The sequence below is a fragment of the Leptidea sinapis genome, chromosome 13 (genome assembly GCF_905404315.1).
Source record: "Leptidea sinapis chromosome 13, ilLepSina1.1, whole genome shotgun sequence".
NCBI lineage: Eukaryota > Metazoa > Arthropoda > Insecta > Lepidoptera > Pieridae > Leptidea > Leptidea sinapis.
Genome location: NC_066277.1, coordinates 13,331,985 through 13,354,862, shown reverse-complemented (window position 1 = coordinate 13,354,862; position 22,878 = coordinate 13,331,985). Strand labels below are relative to the sequence as shown.

Sequence of the window (22,878 nt, the reverse complement as noted above, 5' to 3'; positions counted from 1 at the left end):
GACATTATCTATAATTACCTAATAACGAGTGATTTTCGTAATGGTGGTCTAGTGAACTATATTGTCACGTAGTGTTGTTACCAAATGACTGAAAGTGAAAACGTAACGTTGAATCATATGTTTATATTTAGACATGTTATCGTGTGGGTACGTACCTACAGCTGTTTTGTTTTGTTGAAACTGTAGGTTTGGGAAATTGATTTTGTGTCATTATTAGCAAACATTTGTTATTAAACTTGCGATTTATATTATGTAGTAGGTGATGCGCGCGACTTAGTCCGCGTAGATGAAGGGTTTTTAAAAATAATAAGCAAGTTTGGAATTGAAGATTATCTCATGTCCTATTCCAGTTTCCGTTTTCGCTCCCGTTCTCAACATATTATATGAATCTTATTTCGAGGAATATGCTATGCCAGATTAAACTTACTTAGGTATAGTAATTTCATAGACGTGAATTTCAGTTTTTCGTAAATCCCGCGGGAAACATGGATTTCACCGGGATAAAATGTAGCCTATGTCCTTTCCCAAGCTCTAGGTCTATATATCTGTAGTAAATTTCATCAAAATCGATTCTTAGGTCCGGCGTAAAAGCGTAACAAACAAACTAACATTCACATTTATAATATTATTTAGTGATAATAATACGTACTGGTAAGAAGTGGATAGCTTTGGTTTTGGGGGATACTTTAGGCCAAACATTTTGAACGATATATTTTTAGATTTCTGGCTGTATTGATATCGTTTACAATTATGAGCTTTTAATTGTACACGTTTGTAAGTATCCATAATACGCATTGAAGTTATCACTCAGCTATAAAACAATATGATGACATCATTCGTCAAGTATATATTTATCGACAACACCATAATGATGCTAATGTGTGTACAAACAAGCCGTCCGTCCGTCTATCACGACACGCTGAATGATACATTATTAAAAACCTATTTTTAGGCGAAAAATTATGTTCACTGCAAAAATTCTGCGCACCAGAATAATCCGAATTAAACTGGGTTTGGGCCGTTCTTTTGATATAATTTTCTTTAATTTACGATATGTTATTAAAAACCTATTTTTTAGCGATAAATTTTGTTTACCGTTCTTTTGATATTAATATTTTCTTTAATTTGCGATACATTATTAAAATCCTATTTTTAGGCGAAAAATTTTGTTCACTGCAAAAATTCCGCGAACCAGAATAATCCGGATTAAATTGGGTTGGGGCCGTTCTTTTGATATTCTTTAATTTACGATACATTATTAAAAATCTATTTTTAGGCGAAAAATTTGGTTCACTGCGAAAATTCCGCGAACCAGAATAATCCGAATTAAACTGGATTTGGGCCGTTCTTTTGATATTATTTTCTTTAAGTTACTGAGAACCCTTCTCGGTAAATGACCTGGTATCAATGTGACCGTAAATTGCACCCTCGTAGGAATATTTTTCTTTTTTCTCCCCTTGGTAAACGATACACTATTAAAGGCTGTCAAAAATCTCTCAGCATTTATTTTGTAAATGAGCGACCCGTTAATGGGACGACGTATAGCTTACCAGCGATAGAAGTTAGTATGGAAATTGCAATCCACGCGTCCCACTATAAGGCGATAAGAATGATATATTGGGAGAGCTTCAGATTATTGACAGCTAATTACTGACAGGAGAAGGTAGTAATTTATCTGTATCTGTAGATAGTATATTGGGAACGGCCGTTAATGGTTGGTTGATAACTGAGATGGGGGTAATGCTATCCTAAGGCTGAGAAGTAGAAGAGCGTATTTAGACTTTGCTGACTTTATTTACGTAAAGCTTTAGAGTAAACTTCAATAACGAGTTTATAGTTAATTGACATCTAAAATTATGCTGAGCTTAATGCGAAGGGTAAGCAGAAAACACGCAAACATGGTGTTTTTAGACAAGTTTTGTGGTGAAAGTATAGCATTTCGAGCTATGAACACTATTTAATCCTGTTACACATATCCTTAAGTCTTATTTGTAGGTTGCTAATGCTTGCTGTTGGTTATAGTTAACACTGCCGAGCCTTTTTGAACTACCACATTTCTTTGAAGTTAAACAAGTTTTTTGGCATGGCGTGACGCATATTTTTGGTACTTCTCTCAGAAAAGTTATTCTTATAGCTTGTACTTTTTTGTGTAGATTCATTTATTCAGATTAGTAGTGAATAACGAGCATTGTAAGCATATAAACTGTTTTCCACGCAAGAATTTTGAAAATATTGGCTTTGTCACATATATGGCGGGCCGGCAGCCGTGAACTCATATCGCTCAAGGTCGCTGGCATTTAGTGTCGCCTTAAGCTGAGACAGCCCAATGCAAGAGCCAAGTTCACGTGCTATCACACTCAGCTAGGTTTTACGTAAGTAAAGTCTGCGAAAAGTCTGAGTATGGTCTATAGTTCTCAGCCTAAGTGTTTTTATTTTCTAAATTGTCTGAATTTTTCTAATAGACCTTGCTACTAAGATAACATTTGATTATTTGTTTAATGTTGAATATAATCCTGCTGCTTCTTGAAATAATATGTTTGTGTGGTAATTTAGGTTACTATAACATAAATGACTTTCTAAATGATATCTCACCGTGAGAATGGGGCGATCCCCGCCAGGCTATTTATTGAATTATTTTTATTGTAATCCAATTTTATATATAAAAAGGCCCACTCAATTTCTTGCGTGTTTTTTTTATGAAAATAAGGGACGAGACGATCAGGACGTTCAGCTGATGGTAACTGATACGCCCTACCCATTACAATGCAGTGCCGCTCAGGATTCTCGAAAAACCGAAAAATTCTGAGCGGCCCTATAACTATTGCGCTCGTCACCTTATTTGCCCAGTAATTTCACTAGCTACGGCCGCGGTGGCCATCAAAACGAAACACAGTAATATTTACACACTACTGCTTCACGTCGACGTTGTGGTACCCATAATCTAGCCGGCTTCCTGTGAAAAGGCGCCTCCCACTGGTAAAGTCTCATGTACTGGCGTCTGTTTTTCTCAGGTCTAAGGAATGCCTTTTCGAATATGTAGGTCTATTTAAAAATCTTTACCTGGTTATTACACAACTTATAGGTTGGTTTGCGGTCTGGGGTGCAATCCCAGCTAGCAGGAACGCTGCATGATTATATTTACGTCTCTGGATGTGTGAAATATTTAATAAACTTAGAACTAATTTTTGCATTACTTCTTTGTTCCACGGACTACAAAGCTGTGGAATGAGCTTCCTGGTGCGGTATTTCCGGGACGATACGACATGGGTACCTTCATTAAAAGTGCGTACACCTTTCTTAAAGGCCGGCAACCTGTGATTCCTCTGGTGTTGCAAGATAATGTGGGCCGTGGTGATCACTTAACACCAAGTAATCGTTCTTTACCTTTAAAAAAACTTCGTGTTACTTTCGATCGGCGCTCTACCATTCTTAGTTCGGGCGTGAGTCAACTTCCATCAATGATTCCTCTGGTTTGCAAGATAGGATACGCGGTGGTAATGACCAGTGTGCTCCGTTCTCGTCAGTCAATGTAAAGTAGAATGCACTCAACACCACGTAAGCCTTTTTGTTATCATCCCTTATCAGTGACGTAAATTGTATTTTTTACATAATATCTGGTAGACTTTGTGTTATCACTTATCACACATGCAAATTTATAATCATAATGGAATGATAATAATAAAGTTTTTTCATGTGAATCAGGATGTGTGGCTAGCTAGCAACTATCTTGTGATTCCTCTAGTATCGCAAGAGAGTATGGACTGTAGTCACTCTCAGGTGGCCTGTTGCTAGGGTTGTCAATGTCATCTGGAAAAACTAGAGTATTAATGATCCTAGGGAGAGTCCTGGATTAATAAATAGTATAGAATATAACTAGCTGACCCAGCAAACGTTGTATTGCCGACTTTAAAATCGCGATACAAAAGTAACTGTTGATCGTAGATGGGTGAAAATTTGAAGTTGTATGCATTTTTTAATGCTGACTCATAATCAAACAAATAAAAAAAAATTGGCGTGGACCCTTAACATTTAGGGGGATGAAAAATAGATGTTGCCCGATTCTCAGACCTACCCAATATGCACTCCAAATTGCATGAGAATCGATCAAGCCGTTTCGAAGGAGTTTAACTACAAACACCGCGACGTGAGAATTTTATACATTAGATTAGAGTAAAAACTTTTTTTTTTTCTCCAACGTATTATATTTTGAGGTGACTGATTGTGGCAGTGACCAGAAACGCCCGAGTTTTATTGTTTTGGTTTTCCATCAATCTGTTTAGTACACTTAATGGAAAGCATTTGTGTTATGTTAATGAGTATGTATGCCTGGCATATGTTAAAATACTGTTAAGTTACTCTATTAGTGTTTTAGATCATATAATTTTCACATACCTGAACTAAAGAAAGTACGGTAGGTGTGGGATTGACTCGTTCTCAGACAAAGGTTACTTTTTATAAAATCCAATGAATCTATACATAGAAATAAAATTGGAGTCTCTGTTTGTAATATTGAAATAACCGTTTTTTACTACATGTATATAAATACATGTACTTTACATACACCAAAATAACATTTTTTACAATTCTTGTCTGTCTGTCTGTCTGTTAGTTCCGACCGATTTAAACGGGACTTTTATTAGCAGGTAGCTGATGTAATAAGGAGTAACTTAGGCTACGTTTATTTTAGAAAGATAAAGTAATGTTGCAATGTCCAACCAACGGTCTAACTCTAAAAATAATTTATATGGCAAAACAACGTTTGCCGGGTCAGCTAGTATATTATAATATCGAGTTAATTCTTTGAACGACCGACGTTCAGGTCACGATTTACAATTCAATATCAATACTTCACTGGAGACAATTTCCACGAACAGTGAATCGATTATATCGTCCCAGGTGATTGATTTAACGACTACAAATACGCGATAAATCCACGGGAATTCAAAAAAAAAACTGAAATAAATCATTTTGCAACACCAGAAGAGAATAACTGGCCTTAAGGTGAACGGGCTGTCTTTGTAGCTACCCGTGTCATGATGACATCTGGGAGGAAAAAATATATTTCATGTGTGAAATGCACATATTGCCCCCATTTTATAAACAAATATCTTCTCTGCCGGAAGAAACTTGTATCTTCTATCGAGTCCTCTTTAAAGAAGATTGCGTAATGGGGTTAAATGAACCTTGTCCTATTTAACAGCCAGAAGACTCAAGTTTGCGTGTTTGCCATTAAAATCCATTTGTCGTTTCACCACTCTTCGACAACACTTCTCTTAAAGCCTCGCCTTGAATCGGAATACTGGGTCTCTAAATTTCGTACGATTGCCAATTCCGCGTTCGTCTGGAAAGCAAAGCCAAATTGGCTTCCAAGAAGCTGGGCGTCATATATACAGAACGCATTGCAAATGCAAATACAACACAGGTCCGGCCACACATGGAATATTGCTGTCATCTCTGGTCTAGCGTATCCTAGCTAGTATCAGTTCGAATCATATGACCGCGGGCAACGCATAGTTTCTCTTAGTGTCGGAGATCCAGTGCTCTGTGAACGGCTCGATAACTTGGCGTTGCCTAGAGACGTCGCTTCATTTTTTTGTGCCTTCTATCGCATGTATCAAAAGGAATGTTCCGAAGAGTTGTTTCACCTGACTCCTGCTGCCGAATTCCACGTTGGCACGACACGCCACAAAATTAGGATAGCATCCCCACCATCTGGAACTTTCTTCCACGTACAACTACGCCGTTAAATGAGATTCCTTGTGCGATGTTTACGGGACGATAAGATATGGGTATGGGCCGGCAACGCTCCTGTGATTCCTCTGGTGTTACAAGTGAATGTTGGAGGCGGAGATCACTTAAAATCACCATTTTCCACCTCTTCCTTAAAAAAATCTACTGTTCCTACTCCCAATACAAATGTATCTTCTTTATAATAGTATTTATATATAATATGGACGAATCATATCGTGTATGGTAAGAATACTTTCCAAATCGGTTGAGTAAAACCGAAAAGCTTTCACAGAGACAATTATAAAGTAAGTAATGTAATTACTACGTGTGACGAGCATGATATATTTAAGATGGAGCCTACATCTTTGACCTTAATGTTGCCACTGGTTTTGGTGCTCGTTGAGAGAGATCAAAGGTACGAGACCGCGTCCCGCGTACACTTAATTCTCAATGAAAAATCGTTTATGTCACCATTGACCAACATGGTGTTATTGCGAATATATATCTCGAGGAACGATCGGTAGAGCTTCGTAAAAATTGTGGAATTTAAAACTCATTTAGGCGCTGCTTTGAGAAATTCTGTATGGGCATTGAATTGGGCTGAGCCGTCACGCTCGGCTGTGTAACGCTCGCTCGTGTAAGCCTAGTTATAATTAGTATTATTAACCTCGCCTTTATGAAGTTTTCACTTCTGCACTGTGGTGCTAAGCATACATTACGAAACGAGAAAGTAACCCAGTACAGTGACACAATCATCTATGACGTAGCGTAGTGTAATGAGAAAGGGCCCTGACCACTTCGCTCTGCGTCCGTCATCCTAATACTTAAACGGTATGTCGCATAGATACACGGGCTACATCTGTCAAACCGAATCACAATACAAGTAGGTACATATATTATTTATATTCTTCATTACGAATCAATAAAAATCAATTTTATACAAATGAGTCATTTAAAATTAATATATTGTTATAAAAATCATTATTATTTACAGAAAATAACAAAATTCAGACCATTCTTTGTGTACTAAAGTCAGAGTTAAATAAACTTTATTCAAATCTAAGCGCTTTTGAATCGTCACTATAAAAAATTCTTTAAAATTACTGAAGTTTACAGATGTCCGTAAAAAGTTGAGCTCGTGAGAAGAACATACAAGAAACTCAACGACAACTTAAAGTGTTATTATTATTGCGTCTGTATTTCAACTATAATAAAACACAGGGGCGTGCATAGCGCATCTCGAGCACATAACGAGATATGAACCTAAATAAATATAGCACTAGTGTTAAAGTTAATTTGGATACTTTAATTTGGTTCCGTTATTAAATATCTAAACTTCTATTGAACTCATAAAATTTTTCCTTAAGCTATATACTAAATACCTACGGTAAGCCTACAACAAAGAGCGGCTCGAATAATCGACGATCAAATCATCTCCGATCGGCTTGATCATGTGGGTTCGCTATACATCTGCTGCCGCATTTATCACGGGGTGTGCTCAGAGGAGCTGTTCGGGTTGATTCCAGCGGCCGAATTCCACCACCGGACATTACGTGTAAAGTACCACCCGCATCACGTTGACGTCGTTGAAATTATAAATCAATTACCTGCGGCTGCGGTTTTCCCGAAACGATACGACTTAGGGACCTTCAATAAAAGAGCATACTCCCTCCCACCTTAAACGCCGGCAACGCATCTCTTGACACCTAATGTTGCGGATGTCCATGGGCAGTTGCCTCACCTCTCCCCATCTCGTGGGACCTCTTTCCGTTTAAAAGCAATCTTTTCATATTCCAAAGCTAAACTACGACTAGTTAGATCCACAGTGCCTCCCTTGCTAGAAAACCAATGCACGCCCCAGCTAAAACACAAATATCTAGTGACAGTTGTCTATTTAGGCCTTATTTTTCTTACTGTTCCTTCATTTGCATTATTCCGGTACTTCAATTCCATGAATATATTTAGTACTTTCGGAACCTGGTCGTCCTATCTATCTTACAGTAATGATAGGAAATCTTATCTTTGTCCACTGGCTGTCATTCATAATGATAACTGCTGGAGATGAGCGTATTATATTCAGCTTTTAAATATCACGTAACCATACAATGACTTAAAAGTACCTACCTCTTCTTTTCTTATTACACTAAATTATGTCACGCATAATTAAAAAAAAATACGGGTTGCACTCCGGGAGTGCCGGCTGAAGTGAAAAAATAAATTTAACGTTGTGCATTTTCGAAAATTTGGAAAAAATCTCGCACAAATTGCTTTATTTATCAGTATAAAAGTACTAGCATTTATGTGGTTAAATACTCATAAAATATTCATTTATCCTATGCAAAAATGACAATTTATATTACATAAAAAAACACTTCAGAAATCTTAATTATTTTACGTTAAAAACTTAACTTTCAGAAAAATCAACTTTCATCCATAATTTCAACGACTTTCCTTCGAAATTTCCATCAGGTCACGTGTCCTGACGCGAGTTTAACATTTTATACCCATCACAAGAAAAGTGCTCAACGCCGCTAAAGAAGTTTTCACTTCAATAATAATGTTATATTTGCTTTTTTTTATTCATGAAACATCCTTCTTCGTTTAGTGCTGAATTTTGTCATCTGTATTTTTGAATAATTCAGCAATAAAAAGTAATACATTTTAAATAGTTATTCGTTGTAGCTTTCTGCTCTCCCAAAAGTATTTACTTACGGTCTACGCCGTGTTGGAAAACATCGTTAAATGGCATCTATACTTTTCGCATATCGTATTTTCGTCATTAAATGAGATATTTAGAAATGAAATAAAAGGGCAGATCATAAGGAAAGGTTTCAAAGGTATCCGTCGGAATTCTCATCGCTAATCTTAATATATATAAATTACGTGACACGTTGTTTGTCCGCGATGGACTCCTAAACTAATGCACGGATTTTAATGGGGATGGAGTGCAGTTTGGTCCAACTTAGAGATAGGATTGTGTTTATTTCGATTTGGGAGCCATAATTATTTTTATTTCCAATTTTTGTTTTGTATGGACATATTTTCTATGAGAGAATTTATTGACGCACGGTTTGACAGTTCCGCTGTGAAACAATTTTATTATTACAACAGGGAGCATTTTTTACGAAATAATTCTTGATGTTTTAAAATATTATTGGCAAATTCATATAAAACTTTTTTTTTGTTATTATCTACAGAACAGCGTCTGTCGGGTCAGCTAGTCAACCCTAAGCAGTTATATATATTTATTCACATTGTAAATGAATATTGGTATGTAAACATCGAACTGTCAAATCTGACGTTGAATATGGCGTTATGTCCTAATTCGAACACAGTTATTGATTTAAATCTTTATCCCATTGTATCAAAGTTGAATTTACTGTTATAAGTGGATCAGATATCGGAGCAAGCTAGGCCCTCGTAACGAAATGCGTTGCATTATAAGTGCAGTGTTGGTTCTGACAATATTTACAATAATAACACCGGCCGGCCTCTATCTTACCTCTACTTTCTTAGCTCCGGGCTCGGTGTACGGTCGCCATATACATTGTAATGTGAACCATCAGACAGCCTGTGACTAAATTATGATTATATTATAGCAATGACTCAAATACAATATTGTATATTATATCAATTGTATTTTATAAAAAGACCACAAAAAATATTCTGAGAGAGATTTTTCGGTGGTCTTGCTTAAACTGACATCAACCTGTGTACGATTGAGTGTGTCTCGAAGTTCCGTCAAATTACAATAAAAATATAGTAGTTTTTAGCTTTATATGTAGCCCTTATAGGGTTTTTCTTGTTTGAATTAATCACACAGGTTTCAACAGGCAGTTTATCACGAAATACATTTTCAATAAACACATTATATGTAATTTTTTTGTTGACGGTACATTTGTATGAGAGAAAGGTGAAATAGTGTATTCAAAGTTACATTGTTGGGTCGTGTGATTTGCTAGTTACCGTACCTTTTCATAGTTACGCGCGATGGATTTACGACTGCTCTCTACTTCTGGTGCCCTGGTAGCTGATAGATGTAGTCATATCAAAATAAGTACATACTTATATTTGTGCTAATAGTGATAACCTTCTGTAAATTGAATAACCTACAAGTTGAGTTAGATCTCTACACAGGTTGTCGAGTGCGGTAGAGCAAAACGAACACCTGCGGACAAACAGACGGAAATGCCTCTGAGTATATTGTATCGATTGTTGTACAACGCCCTCTTATCTCGCTCTACTTAAGCACTTGTTAATTTTGTTAAGCTGCTGTTACTGCTTTTGTTTGTTACTTAATTGCTTAATTACACGTACCTTAAGCTAGCAACGCTCCTGTGATTCCTCTGGTGTTGCAAGAGAATGTGGGCGGCGGTGATCACTTAACACCAGGTGACCCATACGCTGTTTGTCCTTTTCCATAAAAAAAATGTTTATGCCAAAACTTAAGTAGGAATATCCAATTTTTTTGTGTTGTCTTGAGTGTAAATTTGTCTTCAATCAATTCGACACGTGTTTCGATTCTACACGAGGCATCCTCAGGTGATGTTGACTCGCCAAATTCTTGTAATTATGGATTTCCGCAAAATATTGCCTAATTCAATAAATTTTATTAGGAATGTCACTCGAAAACTTAAACATGCGATGATTTTTTAGTAATGTAATTTGATACAATTTTATAAAAACACTTGGAAAAAAGTTCATAATATTTCGTATATTATGAACTTTTACTTTAAGGCCGGCCGGGCACTTATGTGTTTCAAGAAGGCAAGGGCAGCGATGGTCTTCTTGTTCTTTAGGAATGTTCTTTGCTATAAAAGAAATTGTAGATTTTATGAAAATCATTCGTCATTAACACGACTCAAATACTTAGTGAAAATTAATGTTTGAAATGGGATCATATCGTGTTTTGTACCCTTAGATCCATTACGTGCTATCAAACTATAACGCACTCGAAAGTGCTGAGTGTTTCCGAGCAACACTATTGCGTATAATACGGTTTAGATACAGCTGCGGCGATGACCAAAACACACGACATCACAGTTAGCCGCGAATCAATTTTACGTTTTTATGATATCGGGTGTAATGACGACGCGCGAGCAATCAATCTTGGTTCTAAAAAGAGAGTTACAACCGCGCGGCAGTAATTACCTGTCCTTTGATATGTTGTTTTACATAATGTATTAGGTTTTTTGGTGGGTTTTTGTTAGAGTATACCTAGGTACTTGATATTTCCGTTCGTAAATATTCCCGAGAGCGCATGAAGACTCCACAGATAATTTTTTCTTTCTTGGAAGATCAACTTTGAGACAAGTTCACCTCTGGCGAAGGAGGTTTATTATATATCAATCAAAATAGGACTTAAATTACTTATTCAACGTCAAAAACTACGACCCATTCGAATATTTATGCCTCAGATCTGAGAACAGGCGCGTAAAAAATTCGTTAAAATATAATTTACTTTTGAAATAGCCCTGATGGGCGCTCCATTCTTTTTCTCGAGTGGAACTGGAGGTTAAGGCCACTGCTAGTGTAAAAGTGGAGCGTCTTATAGTCCCAATATTTAACAAAGTGGATATTGCCCACTTGAAACTCATGATGATCCTGCGACTCTTAAAAGTAAAGTATCAATACCTATCTCGAGGTTTTAAATCACGTTACTTTGGTAAAGCAACGCAACTTAGTCTGAGACGTAATAAAAGACTACCAGATCTTCGACGGTATAGAATCTGAGGTCGTACGCTCGATCACAAAAATAGACCATGTATTATAGACGATCTTCGACTCCAAACTTATACAAAAAAAAACAAACAAGGGAAGTAAGTTATTGATTCAACTCTCAGGTTGTGGCTCCATCTACAGGATCTACTTTGTACAATTGATAACCTGCTTAACCTCAATAATTGCATATTCGGAAATTGACTTGAGATGTCGCTCTTTCAAATCTAAACAATTTGTTATTCATTAATTGTTCATAAATTTTGTTAATGATTTTAATTTGTAAAAGAAAAATATATTAAATAAAATTAAAAATCTGCAATAAATTGCAATGTCTGTCGAAGTTGCACTAGTTGCCCCGTTGGCAGACACTTGACTCGCGATCAACTAGCTCATTTAATCAACAAGGATTTGTGAGTTAATACTCTCAGTGTGTCTGAATCAGGCTGCGAGTGTGGTCAGTACTTGGTGTACAGTACAAGTGAGGTGTACCGTTAGAGAGCTGGTCCCCGCGCCAGTTACCACCCGTCCCGGTCACATTCCGCGCGGTTTATTTGTGGACATTCCTGTCGAGGCCCTGCGGCGTCCTTCTCTTTACACCTTTTAATATATAACGCATAGACGGAGCGTTATCAAAACGCGCGTGATCTGAAGATATAATAATAGTTAGTCATATTTAAATAAAGCACGGTTTTAGAATACTTATTTATAAGGAATTATGAAAAATTGTCATTAATTATATATAAAAACTAGCTGAATAAAAATTCAATAATTAAAATTTTTGCGGTATATAAAATAGATGACAACCGATTCTCAGAACTACCAAATACATATGTCGTAGATATATAAAATTTATCGTACTACAATTATTGTATTCGATTGCCAACTTGCAACCTATAGGGTTAGTGGATAGAACAGAATAATATAAAAATTACAATAAAAAAGTAGTTGTAGATCGTAGAAGGGCGAAAATGTGAAGTTGTATGTATTATTTCAATGCTGAATAAGATAAAAAAAAAATGGGGTGGACTTAACATTTAGGGGGATGAAAAATAGACCTTGTTCTCAGATCTACAGGAATTTAACTACAAACACCGCGACACGAGAATATTATTTATAAGATTATTTCAATTATAGTTTCTAGGTACTGATAACTGTTTCCGTTAATATTATTGTAGGTGTGTAGGTGGAAATGTTTTTCATTAGTTTCGTCTACATCTTCTACATACATAATATGTATGTGAACAAATCATTCGCGCATATTGTAACACTTTTTTGCATGTAGGTGACATATCTACCTTATTTGCTCTTCGCAAAACTGAGAACTTTCCTTTTCAAACAATAATTCAAGCTTATAAAATTATGTTGACTGAGAACTTTGCATGGGAATAATAATACTTATTCAATTAATGGATGTGACAAACTATATAAAAATACGATTCTTTTTGCGTTAATGTTTAATGTTATCTATTGAATATTAAACATCATATTATCGGGGTTTACTAAAATGGGGCCAAGTCACGATTAAAAGAATAAGTCGAGAGTTTGTGTGAAACGGTTGTTGCCTGTGAAGAAAACCAGGACCTCCGCTTACCTCTCTGGGAGGCTTGATTTGTTTGTTGGTAATCCATGTACATCTGATGCCTATAGTAAAAATGTATATATAGTGAATCTAAAAAAGTAAAATATTTCTATTCCCCTTTTTCCCAGATTGTGGCATATATTTTTGAAGACAGCCACAAAGTAGGATATCATGCCCATTTGGGTGTGTGGCGTTCTATAGTGGGGTTTTCAACTTTCGTTTAACGTTTGGAACTTTCTTTCACGTACCAAGCTGTGGAATGAGTTTCCTTATGCGGTGTTTCCAGGACGATACGACATGGGTAAATTCAAAAAAAGCGCGTACACTTTTCTAACGGGCCGGCAACGTTCCTGTTATTCCTCTGCTGTTGCAAGAGAATATGGGCGGCGGTGATCACTTTACATCATTTGACCCGTACGCTCGTTTGTCCCCTCTTCTATAAAATTTATTTTGAATAAAAATATTTGAATTGAAAATTTGAATACACGAGTAATTTCTGTCTGTTGAACTCCAATGAAATACTGTTAGCGAAATAAAATTAATTTAACAATAAAACATGTCAGTTAACTCTTAACGAGTGCGTGTGAGAAACCGATTCGAGAACAATTGCTTCGTAAACCAATTTATATGACCGCTGACCGCCTCGCCAAGAGCATACCGTTATTTGACATGCGAAGCTCGTACGTGGTAGGTACAGACATACAAAATTATGGTTTTATTTTATAAAAAGGGTAAGGCTAAAGATGGTCACACCAGAGGAAGTATTCTGAACCGTCGGCTAGTACTAGCACGGAGTCAAGATATCGATTTATTTATCTATAATTGAAATTACTGGGCAAATGAGACTCTACATCTTATGTCTCAAGGTGACGAGCGCAGTTGTAGTCAGATTTTTTTGGTTTTTAAAGAATCCCGAGCGGCACTGCATTTTAATGAGTAAGATGTAATCAATTTCCATCGTCCTGCTCGTCTCGTCCCTTATTTTTAATAAAAAAAAGGAGGACAAATTATCATACGACGCAACTGATATTAAGTGATCACCGGCCGCGCCGTCAATACTCTCTTGCGAACCGGAGCTGAGCAATCACAAAAGCGTTGCCGATATTTTAGATAGGCATCGTCCTGGAAATACTGCGCAAGGAAGGTAATTCCATTGTTTAGTTGTGAGTTCATTGAAAATTCGGAGAAACGCCACACATAATTAATAATGATTAATGGTCACCTTGAGACATAAGATGTTAGGTCTCGTTTAGATTACCCTTCAGACCGAAACACAGAAATGATTACACATCACTGCTTCACCGCAGAAATAGCTATTGTGGTTCCCATAATCTAGCTTCCTGTGCAAAGGAGCCTCCCACTGGTAATTCCAAACTATTTCAATAAATAATATTTAAATTTCAAAGATCTTTTTACAGCCAAAACAAATTGTTACATCCTAAAGTGGCTCTTAAATCAATCCTATTTTGACTCATGTTCGATTCTATGAAATAATTTCAACGAGATACAGAAGACAATGTCATGTCAGTAAAATATTTGGTTACGTGAGTAATAGGAGTTGGTTCGTTCACCTCTGCGTTGTTTGATTGTTGCCGTCACCGAGCCCGCGCAGGCGCAGGTCTCTCGTTACTTTGGGAACAGTGTGTGTACACGCCTAGATTTACATTACATAGACAGAGTCATAAGTCTATGAAGTAATGTAGAACTGTAGTTGCGCTGTTCTTCTTTCTATTTGAAGGTGGTACTATGTCATATGCGACATTACATCTTAAATGTCAGACTGACGAGCGCAGTACGATGTGTTCTGTATTGCGTTTCGATTCAGATCACATAGAGTATAGACAGTGCTCGTCGTGTAATAAAATAGTAGTTAAGAAAAAACTAAAAACTGAACTATAAAATAGAAAATTTATTTTGTAATTCAAAATTGACATCAATTCCTGCCTTATAGACGATAGCTGAATCAGTTATAAATTAATAAAAATCTTATTTTGCAATTTGAAAAATTTAATAATTTTATCAAATTAATATATTGTCATTGGTCCTCGATAAATCTACGAATTTTGAATGAAATCTGGCTGTTTAAAGTGGGTCAAAACCGCTCCCAAATGAGTCGGCTACAAACAAACATACATACAGGTGAAGCTAATAAAAAGCGTGTAATAAAATAAAACCGGGCAAGCGCAAATCGAACTCGCCTCTCGAGGCTTCGATACCATCTTACAATGTATCTAATAACATAAAAAAAGTATTTTTTCTCTTGAAGTTTTTAGTATTATTTATAGTATGCCTACAAGTAATACCTACTGATCGCGCAGCGTTCTTTTTTTCAAAGCATCGAAGTGTGGAAAGTGAATGTGGATATGTATACTTACAATACAGGATATGAGAAAACTATTGTTTGAGACGTTTGTTATACCACCTGCAATAATATTTATTTTATATAAAAATAACATGCCATAATGTTTTTATGTTCGCTCTGTCTATTTTTTACTTGGTCATTTTAATAGTTTTTTTATTGACGGCAGACGTGGAGTTTTAGTAAAACTTAAGTGTCTTGTAGCTATGAAATAATTTCAACAAGATTTAGAAGACAATTTCATGTCAGTTAAATATATATTTTTGGTGCTGAAAGAAGAAACACCCTCTTATGTTTCTTCTACAAATTATTTAAAATGTATATAATGTTGTAAACTGTACACTGAGTACACAGGCAGACTCACACTTGACCCTTTGTCCTTTAAATTACATGCAATTTTTATTCTAAGCAAATTAAAAAAAAAAAACAGAAAAATAAATAATCGTATTTAATATACCGTAGCAGAGTTAAGAAGGAAAACTCAGTAATTGCAATTATTTGCACTATTTATGAGCGAGGCGGTAACAAAGTAATTAACCACATTACAAACAGCCACTAGGAATATGTATTTATGACGAGTTAATATTTAAATATTGTGCAAACACGGACTGTCGCATACTCGTTGAACTACGCTTAAAAGTAATTGTTAACTTACAGTATTTAACAAAGCGGAGACGCCATTCGCATAAATCCATCGAACTTATGAAACAGTAGACACCTGTTAATCAATTTTGTTAAACAACTGTGGTTAGCGGTCTTGGGTTACTGAATGCTCATTGGTTAAGTTATTAGCAGAAAATATAGTAATTGGTCAACTGCAAATTGTAAACAATCGCTACTGGCTACTGTAGATTTGTATAAGATCTGTTTTCTTAATGTAGTATCTGAATCTATCAGTTATAGCGTCGATACTAAAACCATAAATAAATAAAAATATATGTGTGCTGTCTGCAGGCGGTAGAAATATCTAAAACGTTAGAAATTAAAGAGAATAATATGAAATTTTCAGCAATGTAATGATGATTAGGTACAAGAGCTATTTAACCAAAGCTTACAAGTTAATTAACATATTATTTTGTGCGTCAATAGGGAGAGGTGATGTTTGATGCAGAGTTTGAAAACAAAATCGAAGCGACAATTCAAATCTGCTTATGTCTGTAGTGGATACGGTATTCTGCAATAAAATTAAGAGAGTGCGTGCTAATGTCACCTCCTTTCGTTTTTTACTCTTAACTATTCAAACGTGTTTTGTGTAGCTCGGGAAACGGACCAGTGTTTGCTTTGAAACTATATAGTCTTATGGTTTTTAAATCATGAGTGTCTTCTATTCCGTATGTATCGAATGTTTGATTGACACATCACACAGGCTCTGTCAGTAGAATATCATTAGTTTTACATTAAGGATTGGTCTCCGCTGCGCTCCAACTAGATACCGCAGGCGTAGTCGCAAAAGTGCGGCAACTAATACTACGCACAAGTGGGCGTACTCGAGCCAGTCTCGATCAATGTGTGACGTTGACGTGCCACATGTTCTGTTAAACTTTGCTAATAATTGAAACTTAAACGCCGGGTTGCGTAGTAAAACTTTGTAAAAATAATACTAAAAGAAATAAGAAAGACACTGGGATCACATAATATCATCAGTAATTTTTATTATTATTATAGTGTCTAATAGTAACCGGTATAAAACGCTATTGTTCTTAGATAGTGCGGTATCTAATTGGAGCGCAGCGGAGACCAATCCTTAATCTAAGTCATTAGTGTTACTATTGTCGAAAATAACTTTCTTTTGAGAGTTGTAGAATTTCCTTAAACTACCTCCAAGCATTTTTAATTAAAATTACACATGAAATACATTTTTCTATTCCCGATTTTGATCAGATTATTACGCACAGCATGCTGACTAGATGGGTAAATTATAAATACCACAGTGCGGCGACAAGTTTTTCTTTATTTGCCAGCATAAATTTGTTTTGCGTTTATAGTATATATCGGTTTATAGTATATATCGGTTTATAGTTAGGTACACAATAATAAAGGTTCATTGTAGAGATTGAAAAGAACTTTCAAGTTCAAATTTCAGTCCGGGTTCAGAATCAATTGATCTTCTTATCTATTTTCTAAACGCGCTCCCAAGTAAGCTGCTCTCCGTTAATTCTTGTTCCGCGTTGAGTAATTATTGTTTTGTCAAGAAATACCATGGAGACCGAAATGGTCGTGTAGTTAGAGTTAGAGCTGTGACGGTCAAAATGTCGGCTAATTGAAAAATTATGTTCGATTGTGTAAACGGTTTTTAACTTTTAATTCTTTGATCGCGAAGACGTCAACATGAGCTAGGGTTGCCGCGTGTCGTATTTGTATTTATTTTATGAATACAATCGGCAAAAAAAATAAATAAGCGATCAATCGAAATAAGCGATAATTTCTAATGGCGGGAATTAGCTATCATTAAGTGGTATCTGTAATTAATTTAATTAAGTAATTGCTGTTGTTATTTGTAAAAACTAATATAATGTTGAGGATAACCCATGTGAACATACTTACATCTCGAAAATGTATTGCAGTCCTCTATAGGTGGTACTCACTCAAGTGGAACGCATTAATAAGTTTGCTTGCCCGTTTTATGGAGTATAACCATGAAGTAATCCACAAAGTTAACCATTAATTTTGATACTAAGAACATAATATGATGAGGAACTAGAATATGATTGTATTATCAAAAAAATACTGGGAGTATTTCTTGCGCCGATTCTTTCCCACTCAGAGATAATATACAATTTAGAAAAATAAATGTCCTATGACTTTAAACAAGAGTACAAAATGCGAGATTTCGACATAAAACCTCTTCTTCGACAAAAATTGCTGGGTGTGCCGTGCCACCCATTTGATGATACGTCATAGACATTCCGATGTCCGTGGTATTTCATCAAGCTTCAAGGGATGGAACGTGAAATCCGTGACAGCTATGTCCCAGATGTTTCAACCCTTGAACATGACATAATTATTGATATTGACATCAAGGATATGTTTAAAATGTTAGTAGATTTGTTACAACATCAATGGTGCAGACATAATCTTTGTATACGGCCTTTCATTAAAAACTTGTCTTAAAATATATAAAGAAAAATATCTTATCAAGATTTGCAAGTGTCAACCCTAACCAGTTATACCTACCCCCGAAGTATCGTATTTCCCATGAGATTGTAACAATTGGTCATTACGCTACGACCTTGGATGTTTTTGGCGAGGGGACTTCAATCACCTCACTTTACTGAGCGTCTCGGTCACGTATGAGAATTTTTTGAGAGACAGTCCTGGGTGGCGATCACGCCGCTGAATTGTGTGTTTGTGTGGTTAATACAGTATATGGCATTAATTTTGTGAATTACCTGTAAAAGAGATTGCCTAATGTTTAATCGTCTTGGAGATTAGCAGATTTTCTGATGAATGTGTTAAATCTGTATTTAGTATCAAAAATAAATAATAATAAAGAAAACAAAATAACACGGCTTAGAAAGCCAAATTAAAAAGTAGACAATAATATTCAATCGGCCTAACTAATAAACTTGGAATAAAGTTATACCTGAGAATAAAGTGAGCTTACAAATAGACAATTTACTTATGATTGGTTAAACGTATAACGTTTCCCGCGTTTATTTGCAAGGCTGCCTGACATTCGGAAAAACAGCTTTTTGGCTTATTCTCAGGTAAGTATAACTTTATCACAAGTTTATTTGTAAGGTCGTTAGAGTTTAAATTAGGAATATATAAAAGTGTGGGGGGACCTTTTTAAAATACATGTAATAATTTTAAAATGACTACTTTTACTAATATATGGCTATATTATATTTATTAAACTATTGAATAATTATTGTATTGTCATCGGCCCTTGATCAGTGTGCGCAGTTTAAATCAATGTGACTTTTTAAGTGGGGGGATAATGACGTTCAAGAATTCCGTTTCTTAGATACTGCTATTTCGACATAACTAATATACTATGTATTGCAAATATCCTTACTTAATATTATAAATGTGAATGTAAGTTTGTTTGTTACGCTTTCACGCCTAAACCACTGAACCGATCTTCATGAAATTTAGTACAGAGATAGAGAAGAACTTGGGAAAGGACTTAGGCTACAATGAACCATTAATAAAAGGCTTGGCGGGGTTGAAATAGGAGTGAGAAATTGTATCAAAGTTCGTCATTATATAAGATAACACCATGAAACTTTGTATCTAGGCACTTGATAAGAAATAGATAAATATTTGTTCTAGCGTTTTTAAAATTTAGACCTGTGTGGGGTGCAAAAGGGGGATGAAAGTTCTATAGTTGGTAGCTTATAAAAATGTATTAACCACAGCAGTATGTAGTGTATTATTTAATTATTAAAAATAAAAAATGCTGCCCAAAGTATTTCACGTGCACAAGGTCGCAGGTAAAAGCTAATACGATATAAATGAATACGAAAATAACGTCTCCCTGAAAAACATGCATATAAGACATACATACACACATATAATGTGGTATAAATAGTATGTAACCACAAATGACCTTGCGATTTGGGGATCCGAGATATTCAAAGCATAACGACCTCGGCCCAGGTAGGGATTCCAAACTGGTTTCTGATAATTCGCTTACTCCAAGTCCGTTTGATATTTTAATGACAACTGCTTTATTTTGTCGATTACGAGAACGTGTTTCAATCGATTGGGTTTTTAATTCTAACTATACTACGTATTTATATTTATCGTTACTTTTTGTTGATAACTATAACGTCAAATCCTCGATGTCCCCGTTAATTTTAAGCGTATAGTGAAGCACAAACACCGCAAGCATAAATAGATACATTTTGTGAGTATGTATTCACCTCTTCCTCAGGTCAGGTTACATACCATCACACTAGAAAGAGGTTATGGACTTACTCGGTCATCCGCTATACCCGCGGTCCCAACACACTTCCCTGACACGTTCCACTAGCACTGGGTTCCATAGCTTCACCAGTGGGAGGTTCCTGTGCACAGGATGCCGGCTAAATTGTGGATACCGCAACGGAGACTATTTCTGCCGTGAAGCAGTGATGTGTAAGCAGAAATTACTGGGCAAATGAGACTTAACATCTTATGTCTCAAGGTGATGGGCGCAATTATTATAGTACCATTCAGAATTGTTGGGGTTTTTCAAGAATTTTAAGCGACATTGCATTGTAATGGGCAGGGCGTATAAATGACCATCAGCTGAACGTCCTGTACGTCTTGTCCCTTATTTTCATAAAAAAAGCATCAAAACTTTCACATATGCTCTGTTATTCTTAGACGTAGGGCCCCTTTTCCCGATCTGATTGTACAATTTGACAGCTGGTTGCAGAAATTACCTGCATCCACTGGGCTCATTAAATTTGTACACTCAATCGACTTTCATAAATCCTCTCTGTTTGAAGCCACCTACGCTTTAAATTATAAATTGAAACAATGTATTAGTAATTCGTGCTTCAAAGTGACGAAAATATTGCGTTGATAATCAACAGACTGCAATTAAAATGCCATTTGGGTAATTTATAATATAAATTGCTCAATAATTGTAAATCGACTTATAGTTTTTAGCTTGTGACGTGAGCAAATTTAAATTTTAGGTATATATACTGTGTGAAACGATAAGCATTCCTTGAACTTACTGCGCAATAAAAAGGTATCATCAATCTTTATACAGAGAGACCTTGAGAGGACTAATACTGTTGAACATGTTATGAAGGATAAAAATGCAAGCGGCATTCTTTATCGGGCCCTAATGACATGGTGTTTTTGTGATACTTACAATACGTAAACGATTTACATTTCTTCCTCCAGTTCAACTTATTATTTTTCTAACTATACACAGATTTTCTTCTCAAACTCTGGGCAAATGAGACTTGACATCTTATGTCTCAAGGTGACGAGCGCAGCTGTTGTAGTGCCACTCAGAATTCTTGGGTTTTTCAATAATCTTGAGCGGCGCTGCATTGTAATGTGCAGGGCGTATAAATTACCGTCAGCTGAACGTCCTGCTCGTCTGATCCCTTATTAAAAAAAAAGATTCTAGCTATAAGCATAATTAATTGAACGACCGTTTCTTACATACCTAACTAAATGTTAACGTGTAACTTAATTTTGAATGTTAAAATCAGCGGCACCAGACTGTCGTACAAACCGCCATTATTGATGACACAACAGCCTTGGCAGAAGACGATAATGGCGACAATTACCCAAAACCTTCTCACGAAAAACTGCGCAGTGACTCATTAATATATTTATCTATTATCTTTGCAGGGCCATAGACTAAGCATACAAGTCCATGTTTACATTCCATATTATTGCCATATTAAAATAAGTGTCAGAGAGACGTGTCAAGTGTCAAAGGGTGACATTCCTTAAGCGGCTATTAGAACGTTTGTGTGTGTTGTGGTGGGATTTTGGCGGATCCCAGCACGATATTTTGGACCGTGTGGATTTCACCAGTGATGTGTGTGTGATAATATGTCTACGCAAGCGTATTACAAGGAGCGCCTCGGGTTTGACCCCCAAGAGGCGATGCAGGAGAGCCTTAATGGAGGTTTCTACGAGGGCCCTCACCAGGCAAAGCGGCATCGCGGCAACAAGGACAGTCACGACCAGGTTTACGAGGAGAACTTGACCAAGTTCAAAGGTACAACATGTTGGGAGTTCTTTATTCAACAGTCAGGTTCGTGGTGAAGGTATAAGCGACTGCGTGTGCTGTGTTCTGTTCGGAGTACCTAACGTTTGCTGAATTGATGAGATTTAATTATTACCATCCTTTAATATTCTAATAATTCTTCATTGATTGTTGTATTCTTTATGCTTGGCACTGACCATACTTTGTCAGTTTGCCCTTCTATTTAAAATAACAATAACCTGATTGTTTCATTCACTCTAAAGTCTAAAGTGCAGCTTTAAAGTATTGCTGGAAATTTGTAGTCTTAGGAAAGGATAGCAAAAGGATGGCAGCAGGATATAATCCAGTGGATATTGGCTGTAATCCTTCGGCATCATCACGAAATAAATTAGTGTTGTTTTCTTTATGTAAACGCACTTGGGACCTTGCGCATGCTTGCGGTTACTTCTACAGGGCGGCTGGTATATTTTTTAAATAATTAGAAGAAAATATATAACCGTGCATCTTGATAAAATATAGAAGTTGAAAATCATCAGAGTGTACTCCAAGCACGCCATTAAAATTGACGAGCAGCTTTCAAGGCCCGTCCTGAACGTGCTGGTTCTCTTCTAAGTGCTTTCGAAAACCGTTCTTAACTTCACCTCTGAATGAACTTCTTTCGTTTTATCCATGAATTTTCCTCCCATTACTCTGATTTTGCAAAAATGTATGTGCAGCGTAAATCGGACTTACGAAGATTTTGCAAAATAAAACAAAGTACAAAGAATGTTAATCAATCCTCTTAATGGGTGAGTACGGTGCATTAGGTACAATTGCATAGGC

At 36.2% G+C, this 22,878-nt stretch overlaps 1 protein-coding gene across 6 annotated transcripts in view; it reads left to right on the top strand.

Moving 5' to 3' along the window:
* Positions 1 to 22,878, top strand: part of LOC126967614 (dystonin) — a 338,791-nt gene that overhangs the window by 99,812 nt on the left and 216,101 nt on the right. For 5 of the 6 annotated variants that reach the window (XM_050812167.1, XM_050812166.1, XM_050812165.1 and 2 more), the window contains exon 2: positions 21,693 to 22,068. The exons of the other annotated variant lie outside the window; for it this stretch is intronic. In XM_050812167.1, coding sequence (XP_050668124.1) covers positions 21,900 to 22,068 — 169 coding nt within the window. In that variant the 5' untranslated portion in view covers positions 21,693 to 21,899. The remainder of the gene's footprint in view (positions 1 to 21,692; positions 22,069 to 22,878) is intronic. 6 annotated transcript variants of the gene reach the window in all.